The sequence below is a fragment of the Styela clava genome, chromosome 3 (assembly GCF_964204865.1).
Source record: "Styela clava chromosome 3, kaStyClav1.hap1.2, whole genome shotgun sequence".
Classification (NCBI taxonomy): Eukaryota; Metazoa; Chordata; class Ascidiacea; order Stolidobranchia; family Styelidae; genus Styela; species Styela clava.
This window is the reverse complement of record NC_135252.1, coordinates 10,029,530-10,046,635: the sequence shown is the minus strand read 5'-3', so window position 1 is coordinate 10,046,635 and position 17,106 is coordinate 10,029,530. Positions and strand designations below refer to the sequence as shown.

Below are 17,106 nucleotides of genomic sequence, written 5' to 3'. Positions count from 1 at the left end.
AATAATAAAACTAAAAAAGACGATGGAGAGGCTACGAACTGAGATTCATCCGACCGCGAACAGCTGATCGAATTTTAATTGTTATGTAATACAGAAGTCTGCATTCGATGGCCAATGTTGCGGAAAAGTAGAGAATATAGGGCAGATCGTGGGGCATATTTCTTGTAGTAAAATCGTCTTTTTCTTAAAACGTGCAACTTTTGGAAATGGGAGCAAGTTCCCTTATGTGCGCTACGAAACTAATTTTCTAGGCGTTTTTCAGGGCCTCGTCTCACGGCCTATACTCGCGAATGTGCGATGAATATAAGTTCTGGAACGAGTTCTCAGGATACGTCATCAAAGGCCTTTTCCGAACTGCGGTCGATTTTCGTTGAAACGGTTTTAGTAAAAGTAGAAAACTAAGTCAATTTTATAAAATAGTAAGCGTCAAAAATTCTGCGAACAAAATATTATGAAGAATCAAATTCATCAATAAAAAAATTTCTGTAATACCCCAACTCCAAGGTTTTGTTCGCTTTCCTGATTCTGAAATCAGTTTTATTTATTTAGCTTTATCAAATATTTTATCGTCTGTTCTGCTGATTGTGGAGTCGAAATAAACTTATACTTTTTCTTACAATAACTGTGTAAGCAAATGAAGAAATGTTTCTCAGAGCATAGATTTCCTCGTTTATTCTGTAATAATGACCAATCAGCAATAAGTGAACAATGACTAAACAATTGCAATGTGTGAAACCGCCCAAACATTGTCATGTTTTCGTGGTTTTGCGTGTTATATGTCAGTTTTCGGTTGTGTTTCTAAAAAATAGTTGTGGATCAAATAACTTGATTGTTATTTTGTCTTTTGAAAAGCTTTAATTTAGTTGGAAGCTGCGATAGACTAGTGCATACGTAGCTATCAGTACATGTAAGAAGAAAGTGGTTGAATATATAAAAAAAAATGATGGTTTCAAACAGGTAAACCAGTTTGTAAGCGCTAACTCTCCAAAACGCTCTCGTAATAAGCGTAAAAAGTATTTTCTGGAGTCAAGGGTCGGAGAAACATAACAATTGTTATATTGTTAACTTATCGCTGATTGGTCACTGTTACCTAAACAGACAAATAAATCGACCAGCGGTAAGGAGAATTATCATTGCCTACATAATTATCCCCCTCGGGATTCGAACCTGTGAATCTACTATGAGTAATCAGCAACGTGATAACAAAAGCAATCCAATGGGCAGTCTAATAATTCGTTTGCTTGTCTTGGCAGTTGGCAAACTGTGTTGCATATGTAAAGAATGTCGCTGATTTAGTTTGTTGCATTTTCTGCTATATTGTGGTTTGAGGGCTGCAATATTGTGTTTTGAGTTTCTTCCTTTCCAAAAATTTCATTTCATACTCGCATGAACCCGCAAGCAACCTGGAGGCTGCGATTTTCCATATCTAAATATCATGCGTCATTTCATTAATGTTTCATTGTGCCGCGTCACGTGTTTTATGCCAACTGAGAAAAATAAACCAATCTTGTATGCATAAATACATATGCTTGATTGTACACGAACAGCATACCTAGGGTAAATATCTTTCACCCTTTATTTTCAATATTTCGTCCTGAGAATGTATTTAGTCTCTCAGGTGTTCTGGCGTAAAAATTTGAAATGCAATCATTTCTCACAATATTTTATTGAACTCGTCAAAAGCAATATTTACACATAAACAACATAATACTTTTTTGCAAAAAATATATATACGTTGATGCACGGCTGAAAATTATTTATCGAAATTGGCTGCTTTCGTTGTGATTACTCAAGTATCGCTAATTCTTCTGGATTAGCCTGGCGACTAGATGCTATCGATCCTGCAGCATCGTTACGCTGAAACGTTGGCAAAAGAACGGCATTATCGTTTTCGGAATCTAGTGACCCGTGTGCTCCCAAGAGACCATCGGATATCCAGTCTTGCTCGATATCATTGCTCATTCCTCGCATCACTGAACAAAAATTGAATAATATGAGTACTGACCGTCCTCTGTTAAAAATAGATAATCTTTTGACGTCAAATGACTGATCTATGTCTATTTTCAGTCAATGGAGAACATAAAACTTCGTTATTTACCCACTCTCCCCCAAATGGAAGCAGTGTGATAGACATTAAATAATCCTAGTAAATACTCCATAATAGTAACTTAGTGAGTCCATATTTTAACGTTGTGATATATATATATATATATATTTATATATATGAAAACTGCAACAAATGAACTTGCCTGGTTCGTTCCAGTTGTCCGACTTCTCAAAGTCAGTCTGAAGCTGATTGTAAAAGTTGTTCATGTATTCGGAGTTTGTCTTTTCTTTTTTATTGTTCCTTAGAGATAAAAATATTTTATTTTTTTGAAAAAACAACATGAAACATTTTTGATTAAAAAAAATGGAATCGGCCAATAGGCCCTGTAGCTCTACCACATGTAGCTCTATTCTAACCAGGTGGATAGGTCTTAAAATATTGAAATCTGGATTTTAAAATTACTGAGATCTATTCCCGGTCGTGTTCGACTTTTAGTTTCATTCATGGACCGAGGTCGTAGTAATGGAAGTAAGCCCGCTATTTCAGTAGTGTACACCTATAGAAGTTTCATTAGATGTTATCTTTATTGTGGGGACTGGTTTTAACGTATATCTGAGACATTACTAATATTACTTTCTTGAGCCATTTTATGGAAGTCTTTGATTTTTTCGAATCACTCAAAGTTTGCTTAAAATTTTAAACGTGTTTTAACAAAAGTTCACAAAAAGAATATTACCGTTAGTAATAATAAGATATATCTTTGGGATAAACGTCTGTATATAAGTTAAAAACAGATAATGATAAAATACCGTGATACATCAGAATCGTAAGGGTGATAAAATTCTCTTTTTCCTCCTGGAGATAAGCCAGTTGTCCAATGTTGCTTCTTATCGATAACTGCTCTTCCGCCAGGTGCTAACCCGCTTGTCCAATGTTGACGAGTCATCAAGTCAGGATTGTAAGGATTTTTTCGCGAAATTGTCAGCCATATCAAATAGCCAAGTTTCTTTTTGTTTAAATTTGAAACCACCGTGTCATCATCCTCTTCTAAGCCGTTGAACGATCTTTTTCCACCGGGGCCTATACCTGTCGTCCAGTGTTGTCGTTTCTCTTCGTTGTTTTTTACGTTTGAAAACAGGACATCGTAAACTGACTCAGGTACTTGACCGTCTTGATTAGAATGACAGGCTGAATTTGCCGGGAATGCGAGCAGGCATTGTACTGTTGATACGATTACAAACACAGAAAATAGTTGATGTATGTACATATTTTATTCAAGGTATAAAAGCTGAATAATGAAATAAACTGAATTTATAATGAAATATAATATATATACCGATTTTAGATATTGAAATAATTAAACAATATGGACGAAACAATACGTTACGGCAGATGCATTTAGTGATAAATAACCCTCCAGTATATCACCATTTTGACGCGAAAGATGTCTATATTGGGGCACGCAACGCGAAATTGCTACAACTTTGCTCCATGCTGGAAATTTCGCACACAATGAAAATATTTCCAATCATTTCAGACAAGTAGCAATCTTGCGACTTTAAACTATAATAACCGGAAACGTATGCTGGCTTTGCTCAGCGTACCAGCAAGATTGAACTAAAAAACAACCTTGCTTGTCTTTTATAAAGCAATAAACGAACTCCCTTATTTAGTTATCCAGTATATATCCGAATACGCATCACACGATTACATTGTATACATATGTAGGAACATAAATCATTACTCTCTAATTGGATTATAACGTAATTAGTTTGAATGAATTGGAATATTAGTTTTGGTCTTGACGTTGCAGTCATGTACTAGAAGACTTCGAACATGCTTTCAAGTTGTCTCTTACTGACATACTACATCGTCTACTGTACTTTCATTAATTAATGGCAAAATGAAGATTATTATATGTAATATTATCCGTTCCAGTGAAGTTAATTTATTTGATGTTCACCGAATGTAAAGTTGCCAGATTAGCAATATTGAATTGATTATTGATAGACGGCGAAAGACAACAGGCGGTGAATAATATACTGACTAGCGGCTCTAATCCTTTGTAAATATATCGAATAAAGTATATTTCACTTGGCGCCATTGTGTAGAGGCAATAATTTAATATTGACCTTTGGAGGTGAAAAATTAAAAAATGTGGAAGTACAATATCATGTTACTTCAAATCGAAAAAAAAGAAAGAAACAGGAAACACAGTTCTAAAATTGAATATATATGATGGGCTATTTTCAAGCTTGGAAATGTTTCTACTTTGGTGGTGGAATCAAATTTTGTATGAAGCAAAGGTGTTTACACTGTGCTTTCGATATCATATCTTTTCACAAGAACATGGATTAAAATGTTATAAATTATTACTTCAGGACCCACAGAAAATTAAAAAAAATTGTATGAACAAATTCATAGCGACGTTACTATAATTTGCATTATTTCTGATTTGCCACCCTCATCACTTTTCCGAGTTACTCACCGCATCCAAACTTTTTCTCATTTTCAACTACACCCTGTAGTTGCGCTGCTAGTAATAGTATTCGAAGGATGACTATCGACGGCTCGTGATGACTACTTCCTCCTGGAGATCCTGAACTTTAACAATTGTAAAACAGCACTTTTGATGAAAAACCCTGTAAGCGACCGCGTGATTTTGAGCGAAGTTATTTCGAATTAAATTTAAAACTTAATTTCTACATAGATCATGGTCAAGCTTGTCGTGAAATAGACAATTGCACCACATTTTGATATTTATGCGTTCAACGCTCTGCTCAATGCAATGAAAAAAGCTTTATCATTTACAATAATTTTCGTCAACATCAAGATAACTGTTTGAAATGCTGTTCAAAGAATGCACAAAAGATGTCAATAACCCATTTAAAAAATAATTTAACTGGTAACGAGTCCTAATACTCATATGCTCTGCATTTTGTTTTGTCTTTATGTACAAATTCAAAATGTTCCATTCCTTGTTACATTACTATAACGGGATAGGATTGACACCCGAACTTATATAAGACAAGGTAAAGATTATGCACGACGAAAAAAATTGATTTCAAATAGAATCAATATTGATAAACCGAATAGTATTCAACCTAAAAGTAGGGGTTGATTAGCAGGAACGATAATAATTAGTGACGTAATTATTTAAATTCCTCGTTATTTGAATTTTTGTGGAGAAAATAATTATTACATAACTAATTTTGAAATGCTTACGCTGAGACTAATTTAAATCTCTTTTCAAATAACATTATCAATCCAATCACGAATCTAAATAATATCCTATTATGCAAATACAGGTAATCATCAAATTAACAGACACCTAGGCGCGGTAAACAATGCAGCTACCCTTACCCTTTTTGGCTGCCTTTCAGCTGTTGATTGCCCATTATCACAAAAACTAGCATAAATGTTAAAAAGCTGGTACTCCAGTAGTGTGTGTACCAGGTTAGGATTAGTCCATAATTTTATTCCGATTTTCCTTTTTTTAGTGCTATTACGAGTTCGGGCACTGTCTGTGTTAGCCAAGTGAATATACCCCCTGCCCATAAGTTTCAGTCCTTTTACACAACTTGATGTAAAGTAGGCAAACAAAATTAGTTACCTCCATTATGGTACATCACTTATGAGCGCCAAAAAACTTGCTGTGAGTTTGATATCGGAATCTTTACATGAGTCAACGAATTCGAGACTTCTTTGAGTTATTCTTCAATTGCAATTTATACGTATAAAATCATTTTTTTCATAATATTTTATGGGTGGTAATAACCTTATTATCATTGAATAATCTCAGTCAAATACTAAATAGATCTATTCAATAGTGTATATCTTGAGCAAATATATTGAAGAGGTATCTTCACCTGAGTCGACGTAAATGATTTTGCGTAGCTAATTATACCTTTCCTTTTTAATTCAAAGCTGTTCCGGATGCTTCCACCGCTTTCTGGGGGAGGGTATGTATAACAGCACGACGTGTTGACATTTATAGAGATCCAGTCGCCACACACATTAATTGAAAAAGTGTTTCAGAATCTTGGACATCAATATTTAAGCGCATAAAATATACGAATTGGAGTCAAATGACGCACTGATGTTTCGATGGATGACCCCATTAGCTGCATGGTACATTTTACAAATTATGCGAATATCTTTTTTTAATAGTATGAAATACGTTGAATATAATTATGGGTTTCTATATCATCTGGAAATCACCCCACCGTAATGAAGCCAAGGTTTTACTCTTTATTTAAGCGTTGCTCTTCTACTTGAATAATTACATATTATAGTTCATTCTATATCGATGGCGATCTGACAACTTGTTTTCGTTGTCAAAGGTTATCGGCATCCGGCGAAATTTGAAAAAAATAATAAAAATTCTATTTTCAGATGACTAAAACAGGAGGATGAACTGTGAAAGATCTAAACTACGCTACGTTGTGATTATGACGTCGTTTTACGCTCAAATCCCTTTCTTAACGTGCATTAATGCTATAGCTATTTCTATGCTATTTGACATCCTGATCAGGTCGGACTGTTTTAAACTTGGGTCAAATTTTTTTTTTACGAGGTCTGACTGTCTGAGAGTTATTTCACTTTTATGGATATTTTGACAGTGTGCCAATAATAACTCCATCTTTCTTCAAATCTCTTGACTTCTCATTACGACGTACGAGGCACGTGTATGCTTTTGTCCAAGATGTTTATATACTCACCCTGGCATGAGCTTATTTCAGCATTAATATTAATTTTTCCCGCCAAAAATGAATGGCATTTTACGTCAAGCTGTTTCAGTTTGAAAGCGTATCTCGGCAATTATGTCATTGTGCCTATAAATATATATAGAATGTATATACGCATTAAAGATTGTTTAGACGTAAAATACGATATTCATCAAATATGCATGGACTAAATATATATAAGCGAAATTGGATTGGGTCCTTCAGCCCCATTGTTTAACCAAAGATTAGGATAAATTTGTCTCATGTAGTCATGTAAACAATATCGTAATTATGTGATGACATTCACCCAGAATTAAAATTGACGATACTATATTTGAATATGCAAAATCAAATGAACTTGTCACATACACACAAACTCCCCTTAACACTGAGAAAGGACCGACATCGGAGGTCTAAACATAATACGACATTATTTCATTTTATATTATTAAATTTACCCTTATTTCAGAATAATCATGTTTTAATCCATTTTTTTGATGATGGTTTGTGGAATGTATGTATGTGTCGCATAGCCTTAGCTTAGAGTGTCGATAAAAAGCCTTCGTCGAGAACAACTTCGAATTTCCAACATTAAAACATATATTATAATTTATGACTATTTGATATTTTGAGAGCCATTTTCCCCCAACAGAACTCAAGCCATCAACAAGTTTCACAGTCTGTGATTGAAAGCATTAGCAAGAAAACAGAAAGCGATAACAATTTCACTATATAGAAATGCTATATGCCCCGGCTATATGAGCTAATCTCTTGGTATTCTAACACCCAACTCGAAAGTTCAATATACGACTTCTTTTCGGACTCCAAAAATTGACATAACGCAAAACTGTGACTCCGCTGTTTTGATTTTCATTGTCAAACGATTAAAAACACTCTTTATCGCCCAGCAGTGACGGTTCAGATTTTAGCGATATTTTATTGATGATATGTAATTGAATTCATTTTGACTTCGATTTTATATTGGGTGTGTAGTGGTCATTTTAGTATACGTACATTACGTAAATTTAAAATATTCATGAAACGAGAGAAAGAGGACACGAACAAAATATTAAATTGGTTTGCTGAAGACGTTTCTCTATTATCTGCCACCAGGGCTGAGGATGGAATTTGACATGTTTTCACTGGAGTTGTAACCGGAGTCGTATTTTCCGGACTCCGGAGAGTAAAGTGGAAATTATGAATTTCAGGTGGTCGCAGTATTGTTCAAAATCTCAGGAAGCATTGAGTGCTTACACCAAAGTTTTTGATTCTATCGGAGTTGGATTTCGGAGTCAAACTTTTTTTCGAAGTTCGGACTCAAATGTCATTTTTCCCGAATCCGCGTCCCTGTCTACCACTGTTTTCCACGTATAACTAGTATGATGTGACATTGCTAATGTGAATTCTACCTTAATTTTACGAAAAATAAGAAAATATTATTTCGTGTTCACAGCGAATAAGCAACTTTTATTACATATATATATATGTACAAAATTTGCAAAACATTTTATAATATATTACCCTATCAGATAAATATTATAAACACAAAAACGTCATTTGTGACTAACAAACGAAACTCGAAGTTTAAGGCGTCTTACATCATGGAATTGGTGTTATATTCAAGTATTCGATTTACCATAATTTCGACCTTCATTGCAGATATACTTAAATTAGGTTGCTACCCACTTGTCAACACCTTTCCCATCCTTGAGGTTATGTACACAAGTAGGGCGTTGATTTCAGAGGTTTGAATTTGGCATTCAAGGCCATGAAAAAACATTGCTTGCGTCATGTTGTTAAATTTATTGTCAGTAATTTACGAGAAAGTTTATTACAATTGTAACAATGTTTCTATAGTCCCAGTACTGCAGAATGAAATAAAAAATATTTTGGTGTCGACTTGCTGTTGCGCTCCTATCTGCATTCTACATGATACTGAATCTGGGAAATTTGGAACAAATACTAATCATGTGTTTTTGTAAATTATTTTCGAATAGCCCTAGTTTGGAACGTTTTTCAATTTAGTCAATTTTTTAGAAACGATGCAGCGAAAAATATTGAATAGTCGATTATTTCAAATGGAATACAAATATTTCTATCAAATATTGGCGATTTGTTACGAGTATTGCCCCATTCTTATAACAAAATCTTCTCATCAAATCCAGTTGCTTTTTTTAAATTGATTTCAAAAAGAGACGTAAAAACGACGCATTTGCGTCCTCAAGTTGCGTAACAAAGAACTTTGTTCTAACATTTACCTAATGGGCGTCATGCGTCACACAAACATATTGCGATTAGTATGGGCGTAGCTTCCGAATACCATTCTATTATTCCACACTGCATTTAGAAATATTTCAGCTTTTTCATGCCTGACATCAATCATAAACGTTCACTGTATAACTTTGAATAGAGTTCAGTATTTAATTTTTGCGTGAAATTGACGTAAAATACAAATAACTCGTCATGACCGCGGAAGCGGTATTTTGACTTGACTATAGGTAATTTCGCTTCTTCTAAAACATTCAAGACTAATATCACTAATTAGAATCATTTAAAGTATTAAACTTCATTTTACAAATGTCCCTCTTCACAATGAATTTACTTTTTTAACGGAATTACTCATGAGAGAAACATCGTGGAAATTTAGTCTTTGTCGGAATCCTAATTCCTCTAATGACCTTGTGTGAGTCACGTACAGCATTAATTCTGTGCCAAAACTCATTAACTCTTATATGATTGAAATATGTTAAAGTTATTGATTATTCATGACAGGGTTGCCAGATTACGTACATCTCGTTTGGTGATAAAATCCTATTTTTTGCTATAACTAAGAATTCTGCTTATAAAATATTAATGTTGCTACGATCTGTTCATATATTATAGATACAATTTACTATTTACATGAAGTATTTGATGCTGTGCACAATTAATCTAATTGCTCTCCTAGGGAGTAAGTTGCCGAGAAATGAATAACTCAGCAGTAATTTCGCTACATTATCCGCTGCTTTGGATGTTCCTAAATGTTGTTATTTTCAAAAACACAAACTAACGTTAAAAGCAAAATTGTTTGAGTTAATTATAATAGGTATAAGCAATATTATAGTCCAAGTATTATTGTTGTTAATGAATAAAGTAACGCGCGGAAGCCATTGAAATATCGAGAACATTGCCGGACGATAACTCATGTTTAATAGTCTATCTTCCGGCTGTTTCAATGACTTCTTAGGCCAAAAGTACATACGTGGTAGTGAGGATAAAAGCATTATTCCTATGCGTAAAATTCTTCACGATATGTGACCCCGCCAAATGTAAATATACTTTTAGATTGACGACAAAGCGTGGAAACGACGCGTGAATCAAATAGTCATTTAATATTTCTCAGCGTTTACAGGAGTCGAATACGTTCTAATTTGTGATAATATGAAAGCTCAGAGTAAGTGATAATACGCAGTTTCGGAGAGACTTTAAAAATGGCAAGAACAGGAGTGATTTGATGTATATCGCACTGTAAATTGTTGTGTAAGTCAGACAGCCCTCAGTATAGCTTGAACACCGTTAACGATTGGTAAACGACAATACCAGACTATAGTACAGTCTTGCTGAATTGAAAGATATTAATTAACAATATCAAATAAACTTGCAGATGAATAAATTACAACATTGTTCTTTAATCCAGAATTTCCAGATAATTGAATGCATTTCGTGCAGTGCGTTCAGTTTGGGTTTTGATTTGGCATTTTTTTCTGTTGGTTAGAAAATTTAACACTAGCATATCCGATATGTGTGTGATTCATTTGCTAATATCCTAACTAGAGTTGAGGATATATAGGATAGGATATTAGGCTTATATGAATTTCGGAATGTTTGAAAACCATGCCTGAAAATATTTGTGTATGTTTCAATCTACTGAATGTAATAACGTCCATGTTTAACAAAAGTAGACGCGACATCCTGACATTAATCCGCTGTCTTTACAGATCTGACAAATCAAATGGCCAATGTACATAGTGTTATTAGATGCGTTACGTCCAAGCATGTCTGTTTTCCGCTCATTTTTACAATTGCTGCAATATCTTTGGCGGTGTCTCTGATAGAATTTTCTGGGATGACTACACCTGAATGGACTGGTCACGACTCCATGCAGAAGCCATCGCAATTTTCTTACTCTGTTAAAAGTGAACTAAAAATGTGGAAAGAATGGAAACCAGCGGTAGCCAGGCGAGATTTTTTGGAGACACCCACAGAAAAGTTAACAGGTAAGACCGGTCATCAAACGTTACTTTGATGCTATTACAACGAATGAAATTGTTTGAAAGTCGCCAAATTTTTTATAATTGATACGGTTTACTTAATCATAGGCAACTGGGCGTGAAAAAATCCACCTAGAAACCAAGCAATATATGGCCAAAATTATTCGATATTATCATCTTATGAAGTGTTAAATGTATGTACTTTTGCAAATTATGGTTCAGCGACAATGATTCCATTAACTGTTCAACACTTGTGTTTTGAATCATGTTCAAATATATATACTATTTCAGATCATGTCCTGCCAAATTGACATAGACTTAAAGTCAACTAATACCGTCATCTTTGTCGACTCATATGCAACATACTGATTTCACTATTGAATAAACTATATAATTCAGGTCTTTCAAACTGAAGTTATTAATTCATTATTTATTTTTTCTATCGATTTTTTTCAGAATTGCGATATCAAAATATGGACCCTGTTCCGAAAATTAAACTCCCGTTTGTAACAATGAATAAAAAACGAGTTAAGAAAAAATCCTCGAAGAAAAAAATAGCAAAGACGACGACAAACATTCCAACGACTACTCTGACTTTTAGAACGATGAAAACTACAAAAAGCGCCCAGTCGATATTGCGTCATTTGCCACAAATACATGTAAACATATCAAAGGATGACGTACGAAATTTGACGCAATTTGAATCAGCATTAGACGACGTTTTATATCCTTTTGTTAGTGACACAAGCAACAGCACTCATACCAAATTTGAACTGTTACCAGAACAAACAAAAGGTGATTTTTGGTTTTTTCATTTAATTGAACCTAGACGGAAATTAATAGTATTACTTTTTAATCAATTTAAATTAACAAGAGATAACTCCTCCCGTAAATTTGGAAATCTTTTATCAATCACACCAGAAATGTCTGCACAGTTAGAATTAGTTTATTTCATTATTATGGCATCAGTTCAGAAATATTTTCTGTGTATATAAATTTCCATGATGAAATATACCGCAGGTTACTCTACTTTATAGAATCAAACAAAATCAATTTATAGGTAAAAAATCAACTTGAATCATTATTCTCCTCTTTTGTGTAGGTGTCATAATCGTAACGAACTATCGGTCAGGTTCAACATTTCTTGGACAATTATTTAATCAACATCCACAAGCCTTTTATACGTTTGAACCTCTATTTCCCTTTGGGTGGAACTGTACGTCAGAGGTAGTGTATATTTTTGTTTTGATACTTTTAATAAACCTTGACAGGTAACCATGGATTTTAGGAACTAGCATCCTTTTCTACGAGGCTCTTTTACGAAATGTCATTTCAATAGGGTCACAAGAGCACTTTCTGGATGGCCAAAAAAAATTATCGAAGAATTACTCTAACTATCACAATCTGATACCGATTAACATAAAACAAAAGCATTTCATGTCGACAAATACATCTCAAATTTTCAAAGTATCAAGAAAAATCAATTCAGCTCGGCCTACGGCTCACCGAATACATTATTTTCCTTGTTGCGCTACATTCTGAATTGTGTCCAAAATAAGACATTGGTTTACTACTGAAAAAGACGATTTATTATTGATGATAAATATCGATTAAAAAACACACACACACTCCCGTTAACTTTATATTTCGAAAGAACTTGAAAAGATAATAGAACGTCTGTCCACCGAATGGTCAGTTTACGTGAGTTCAATTGCTTCCTTGTTTGTCCAGGGAAAAATTTAGGTCCTACGCACACTGGTTTGTTTGATCAGTATAGCATAATGAAGGTTGAGTTGATATAATCTCAAGACAATCAAGATATGACGCAAGTTTTATTGAATGTTACGCGAATAGGATTTTCATCTATATTCAATACAAATATAGTGATTTTGTGGAAACCCCAGTCTTACTTTCCATATACCAGTGGTTCCCAGCCTACTAGGACTCGTGGCCCCCTTCTGGAAGCTTTAGCACTCATGGCCCCCTGTTTATCATTCCAGTGGTATTTAAAGTGGTTATTATGATTGGTAGATTCCAAATCCTATTATGTTTAAACAACTCATGCTCAACAAAGTGAAAACACCCTGTGAAATAATGATGTCAAGCAATGAGTAAAACGAGAATATCGGTCGGAGACCGAAGACTTATCGATCGGAACTGCAGTTTCGATTCATGACTCAATAGTGACACCGCGTGTCCCATCACTAATTAATTAATAACTTGCTAATTATACGACATAATCAATCCAAAATCAATAGGCTTCTGGTCCGAGATATGATGAATGCACATGCAATTTGGAGCAGATTCAACCTCGCCTTCGTGAGATATCGCGTGCATCTAACAGACAAACAGACAAATACCTATCAACATACTTACCGATCTAAAGATCGATAAGTAATAAGTTTTACATCATATTTACCAACGTATGTCACTACGTAAGCTACATTAACATGATACGCTGTACATAAATCTTATTTATAACTTCCGAGGCGACAAATATAACGCTAGTCGTCAACTGCGGTGTACGTTACACATTTTCTGTAGTCGGCCAACGCCTAAAACAAAAAACAAGACCGGGTTCGCTGATTATCATACAATTCCAAGAACGGGTTCGTGCGAACCCCCGAATCCGACCATAAGGCCACACTGATTTTAGATCTTTTTCATTTTGTGTCTATATTTTGGCAGGTTCAACGTCGTGTTTCGGTGCTACACAATATGTTAAAATGCAATTTCCCGGACTTGAAAACACTGTATAATGAGATTGGTGTCGATATCAAGAACTTGAAAGTACTGACAGATCCCAATGTGCATGCGAAATGTATTGAAAACAATTTTTGCTTCAGGTAATGTTTATGCATGGTGTTTTTATTTGTCTCGTTTCAATGAAGTTTAATTGTATTTTTTTAACTAAAATAATATTATCCATTTAGCACAAAAAAATTTAACAAAATATTTCCTTAATCAGGTATAATCACAAAGATTTATGTTCAAAAGACATATGCCCAAAAGGAAATGTTGCATCATGTTCGCAATGCGGTCCCGTCGATCTTGGTCTGGTAAACAACAAATGCAGGTCACGGAAAGTAAGTGGGCTACGGCAAACTAGTTACTACCGCGAGTTCACAGTTACTCATACAAAAATCACGTCGTTACTTTTTGTGTTTTATTTCCAACAATTAACATAAGTATAATATTCCTTGGCGCCGCAGCGTTAACTTTTGTGCCGATGGAGAATGCGATGGACTGACTGTCACTGTGGGGTGTTTGTCCGCTTTTTTGCATGTTGCAAAGCGTTTCCGCGGTATCATTCAAACCCTTGTCATTAAATTTTCAGATTTCCGCGATTAAAGTCATAAAACTCTGTCATATAAAGAGTTTGGAACCAATTATTCGGGATCCAAGTATAGATTTCAAGGTAAGTTAAGTGAATCGTCAAGCAAATTTGTATTCACATATTTTGAACAAAAATTTGGTTATTGTATTGATTTATTAATTATACAGTCACGCACGTCGACAATTTTAAGCTCTCAAAACTAACAATAAACCTCCACTAACGTATGTTCGTGTAATGAGAATAGCAAATTCATTCTGCATAATAAGTTCGCTCGATAATTGCGCAAGGCCTTGTTATGTATAATGAATAAATGACAATTCTTCGTTAGCATATATCGATCGAATTATTGCAAGATAACATTTTACTTTTAACTTGGTTTTGGAGTTTGCTTGATCGATCTTGTTATATATATGGATTTTAACTTGTTACTATGCGTGTGGTATGCTCTCTATCTCAATATCATGGTTGTTATTATTCAAATTTGAGTCCGTCTCCCAGGAGAATACTAACCTTAAGCAACAACGACATGACTCTCAATTTACAGATTATCCACCTCGTTCGAGATCCACGTGGCATCGCTAGCTCTCGGTTAAAAATTCATAATGATTGGGAAATTGTTGGAAACATTGCCTCCGTGTGTGATCAACATGCAACAAATGTGCGGGCGGGAAGAAATGTCCATTGGTTGCAAGACCGATACAAACTTGTCAGGTAATGATAAACTAGGATTCCACAATTTTGCACGAGATCGGCTATTTATTGAATATATTATATATATATATCAAAAATATTTCTGTAATATATGAAATCTATTTAGTACATAATCATACGGCATTAACGGCAACCTAAGTGTCTCGAAAATATGGTGTCCATGGTTCCTCGAACAATTTGGACATGCGAGCTATAAATGGGACATGACATTTTGAGACACCGCCCATGCTCTGTTATAGAACAATCCATACAGAAGTATATATTGCTTGTATGAAAGCAAACACAACCACCGCAACGAATTTACAGCTATGGGGTCGATGTTAAGTGAGAATTAATACAGTATTGTATTCAAATAAATTAAATGAAGTTAATTAACCTACCTAGCTCGCCATTCCTGGCATTTAATATTTCGATTGATGTTTGGTATTCAATTGATCATAGATTGACTTATATTTTAATTGGCATTCAGATATGAAGATATGGCAACAAATCCTATAGATATGGCAAAAGAAATCTATGATTTTATCGGATTGCCCTTTGTCGACAGCGTTCGATCCTGGATAAACCGGAACACACAGTTACGAAAAAAGCAAGATAGTGTACGCGCTAAAAGACATTTCAATACAAAAGAATATGATGCAGCAAAAGATCCGTATTCTACACAGAGAGACTCTAACACCGCCATGCAGGCATGGAGAAAGCACCTTACATTTCATACTATTAACCGAATACAAAAACGGTGTTTTGAAGCGCTCAGGAGTTTAGGTTACAAAGATTTTAAAAATGAAGAAGATTTACTTAATCTTAATATAAGTGCTATAATAAATACATGACATCTTATTGGTTCGGCACGCTTATTCTAGTACTGAATTTCTTTACGAAGTTGCCGAAATCGGTATCAAAGGCCACTGTCATTGAGAACAACCAGCTCCTCTCGCATCGAATCAACAGTTGATCGGCCCGGACACGTAGTGGATAAATTATTGGCGTGTGGCCCGACTGTGAAGGGCTGAAATATGCTGCAATAAATTTATGTAATTGCATTTTTGTACTTGAACGCAATATCTTTTCTTTATTATGTAATCAAATTTTAATGTCACATACTAATATTCGCAAAATATTATTATTGCCAAAAATAAAGATATTTGCACGGAAACATGAAAATACTCGAAGTCGTCACATTTTTTATTGCCACTTTCGATGGCGTTTTTTAGGTGGCATAAGAAAATTTGCCTAAGGACAAAGTATTTCGCATTTTTCTTTAAAATCAGATAATTCAACATTCATTATACTTATTATAGTTAACACTATTTGAACACAAAGAACATGTATGATTATAGAGTCGAAATGAACACATACATACATTATTCGACTGGAAAAAGCATGCTCAACAAATGAATTTCGAAATTGGGCGTGCGTCATGTTCGTTAGCCGCCGGTTTTGGTATATTCGGCATCTTAATTTGTGAGAAACTCTGCAAAATCAAATGATTTTGTTTTGAATAACCAAATTTGATTACACCAAAAATGCTGAACATTGCTTGTGTAACAAATGCTTCACAAACAACAGCTTTATAACGATACAAGCATGTAACATAAGAATATAATATGATAAGAACAACTTAAACATCATATTTACTAGTGCATATCACTACGTAAGTTACAATAACTTGTTACTCTTCATATAAATCTACTAGTAACTAGAGTACGACAAATATAACGGAAGTCGTCATCAGCGGTACACGTTACCCTTGCGGTCGTCTCACATTTAAACAATAGAGTGATGCTCAAATATATGGACACGTAGGGTAGACCACAGCGAAGCAGTCCTTACCTTTAACGTTACAGGTACCCTCAAAAAACTTTCGAGTTTTCAGTAGCAAGGATTTTTAGAAGCAGCCGTCACGTTTGGCGGAACCGCTTGAAATAAGTACTACAACAGTGTTCGCATTCGTGAAAGTTAAAACAGTGAAATTTTGAATAAATTAGCAGATCTCATAGGAAATTTAAAAAGTAATAACCCTCTAAAAAAAAT

The 17,106-nt window shown here is 34.5% G+C and overlaps 2 protein-coding genes across 2 annotated transcripts; one reads left to right on the top strand and one right to left on the bottom strand.

Moving 5' to 3' along the window:
* Positions 1-1,647: 1,647 nt before the first annotated feature.
* LOC120342299 (uncharacterized) lies at positions 1,648-3,360 on the bottom strand. Its single transcript, XM_039411074.2, has 3 exons — positions 2,857-3,360; positions 2,250-2,347; positions 1,648-1,973 (listed from the first exon to the last, which is right to left on the bottom strand). The coding sequence occupies exons 1-3, from the start codon at positions 3,312-3,314 to the stop codon at positions 1,786-1,788; spliced, it is 744 nt and encodes a 247-aa protein (XP_039267008.2). The 5' UTR covers positions 3,315-3,360; the 3' UTR covers positions 1,648-1,785.
* Positions 3,361-10,765: 7,405 nt separating this feature from the next.
* Positions 10,766-16,199, top strand: LOC120342834 (carbohydrate sulfotransferase 1-like). Its single transcript, XM_039411819.2, has 8 exons — positions 10,766-11,030; positions 11,481-11,819; positions 12,127-12,251; positions 13,713-13,870; positions 13,993-14,110; positions 14,362-14,442; positions 14,906-15,072; positions 15,542-16,199. Exons 1-8 carry the CDS (start codon positions 10,766-10,768, stop codon positions 15,903-15,905), a joined length of 1,617 nt encoding a protein of 538 aa, XP_039267753.2. The 3' UTR covers positions 15,906-16,199.
* Positions 16,200-17,106: the final 907 nt, after the last annotated feature.

What these genes read in the sequence shown, in the direction of transcription:
- LOC120342299 (XM_039411074.2), bottom strand. Translation starts at nt 3,314, where the DNA reads ATGTACATACATCAACTATTTTCTGTGTTTGTAATCGTATCAACAGTA. An exon ending in TACGATTCTGATGTATCACG is followed by an intron (nt 2,348 to 2,856) that starts GTATTTTATCAT and finishes TTTATCTCTAAG; the next exon opens with GAACAATAAAAAAGAAAAGA. An exon ending in GGACAACTGGAACGAACCAG is followed by an intron (nt 1,974 to 2,249) that starts GCAAGTTCATTT and finishes ATTTTTGTTCAG; the next exon opens with TGATGCGAGGAATGAGCAAT.
- LOC120342834 (XM_039411819.2), top strand. Translation starts at nt 10,766, where the DNA reads ATGGCCAATGTACATAGTGTTATTAGATGCGTTACGTCCAAGCATGTC. An exon ending in GGTGGAACTGTACGTCAGAG is followed by an intron (nt 12,252 to 13,712) that starts GTAGTGTATATT and finishes ATATTTTGGCAG; the next exon opens with GTTCAACGTCGTGTTTCGGT. An exon ending in GACCGATACAAACTTGTCAG is followed by an intron (nt 15,073 to 15,541) that starts GTAATGATAAAC and finishes ATTGGCATTCAG; the next exon opens with ATATGAAGATATGGCAACAA.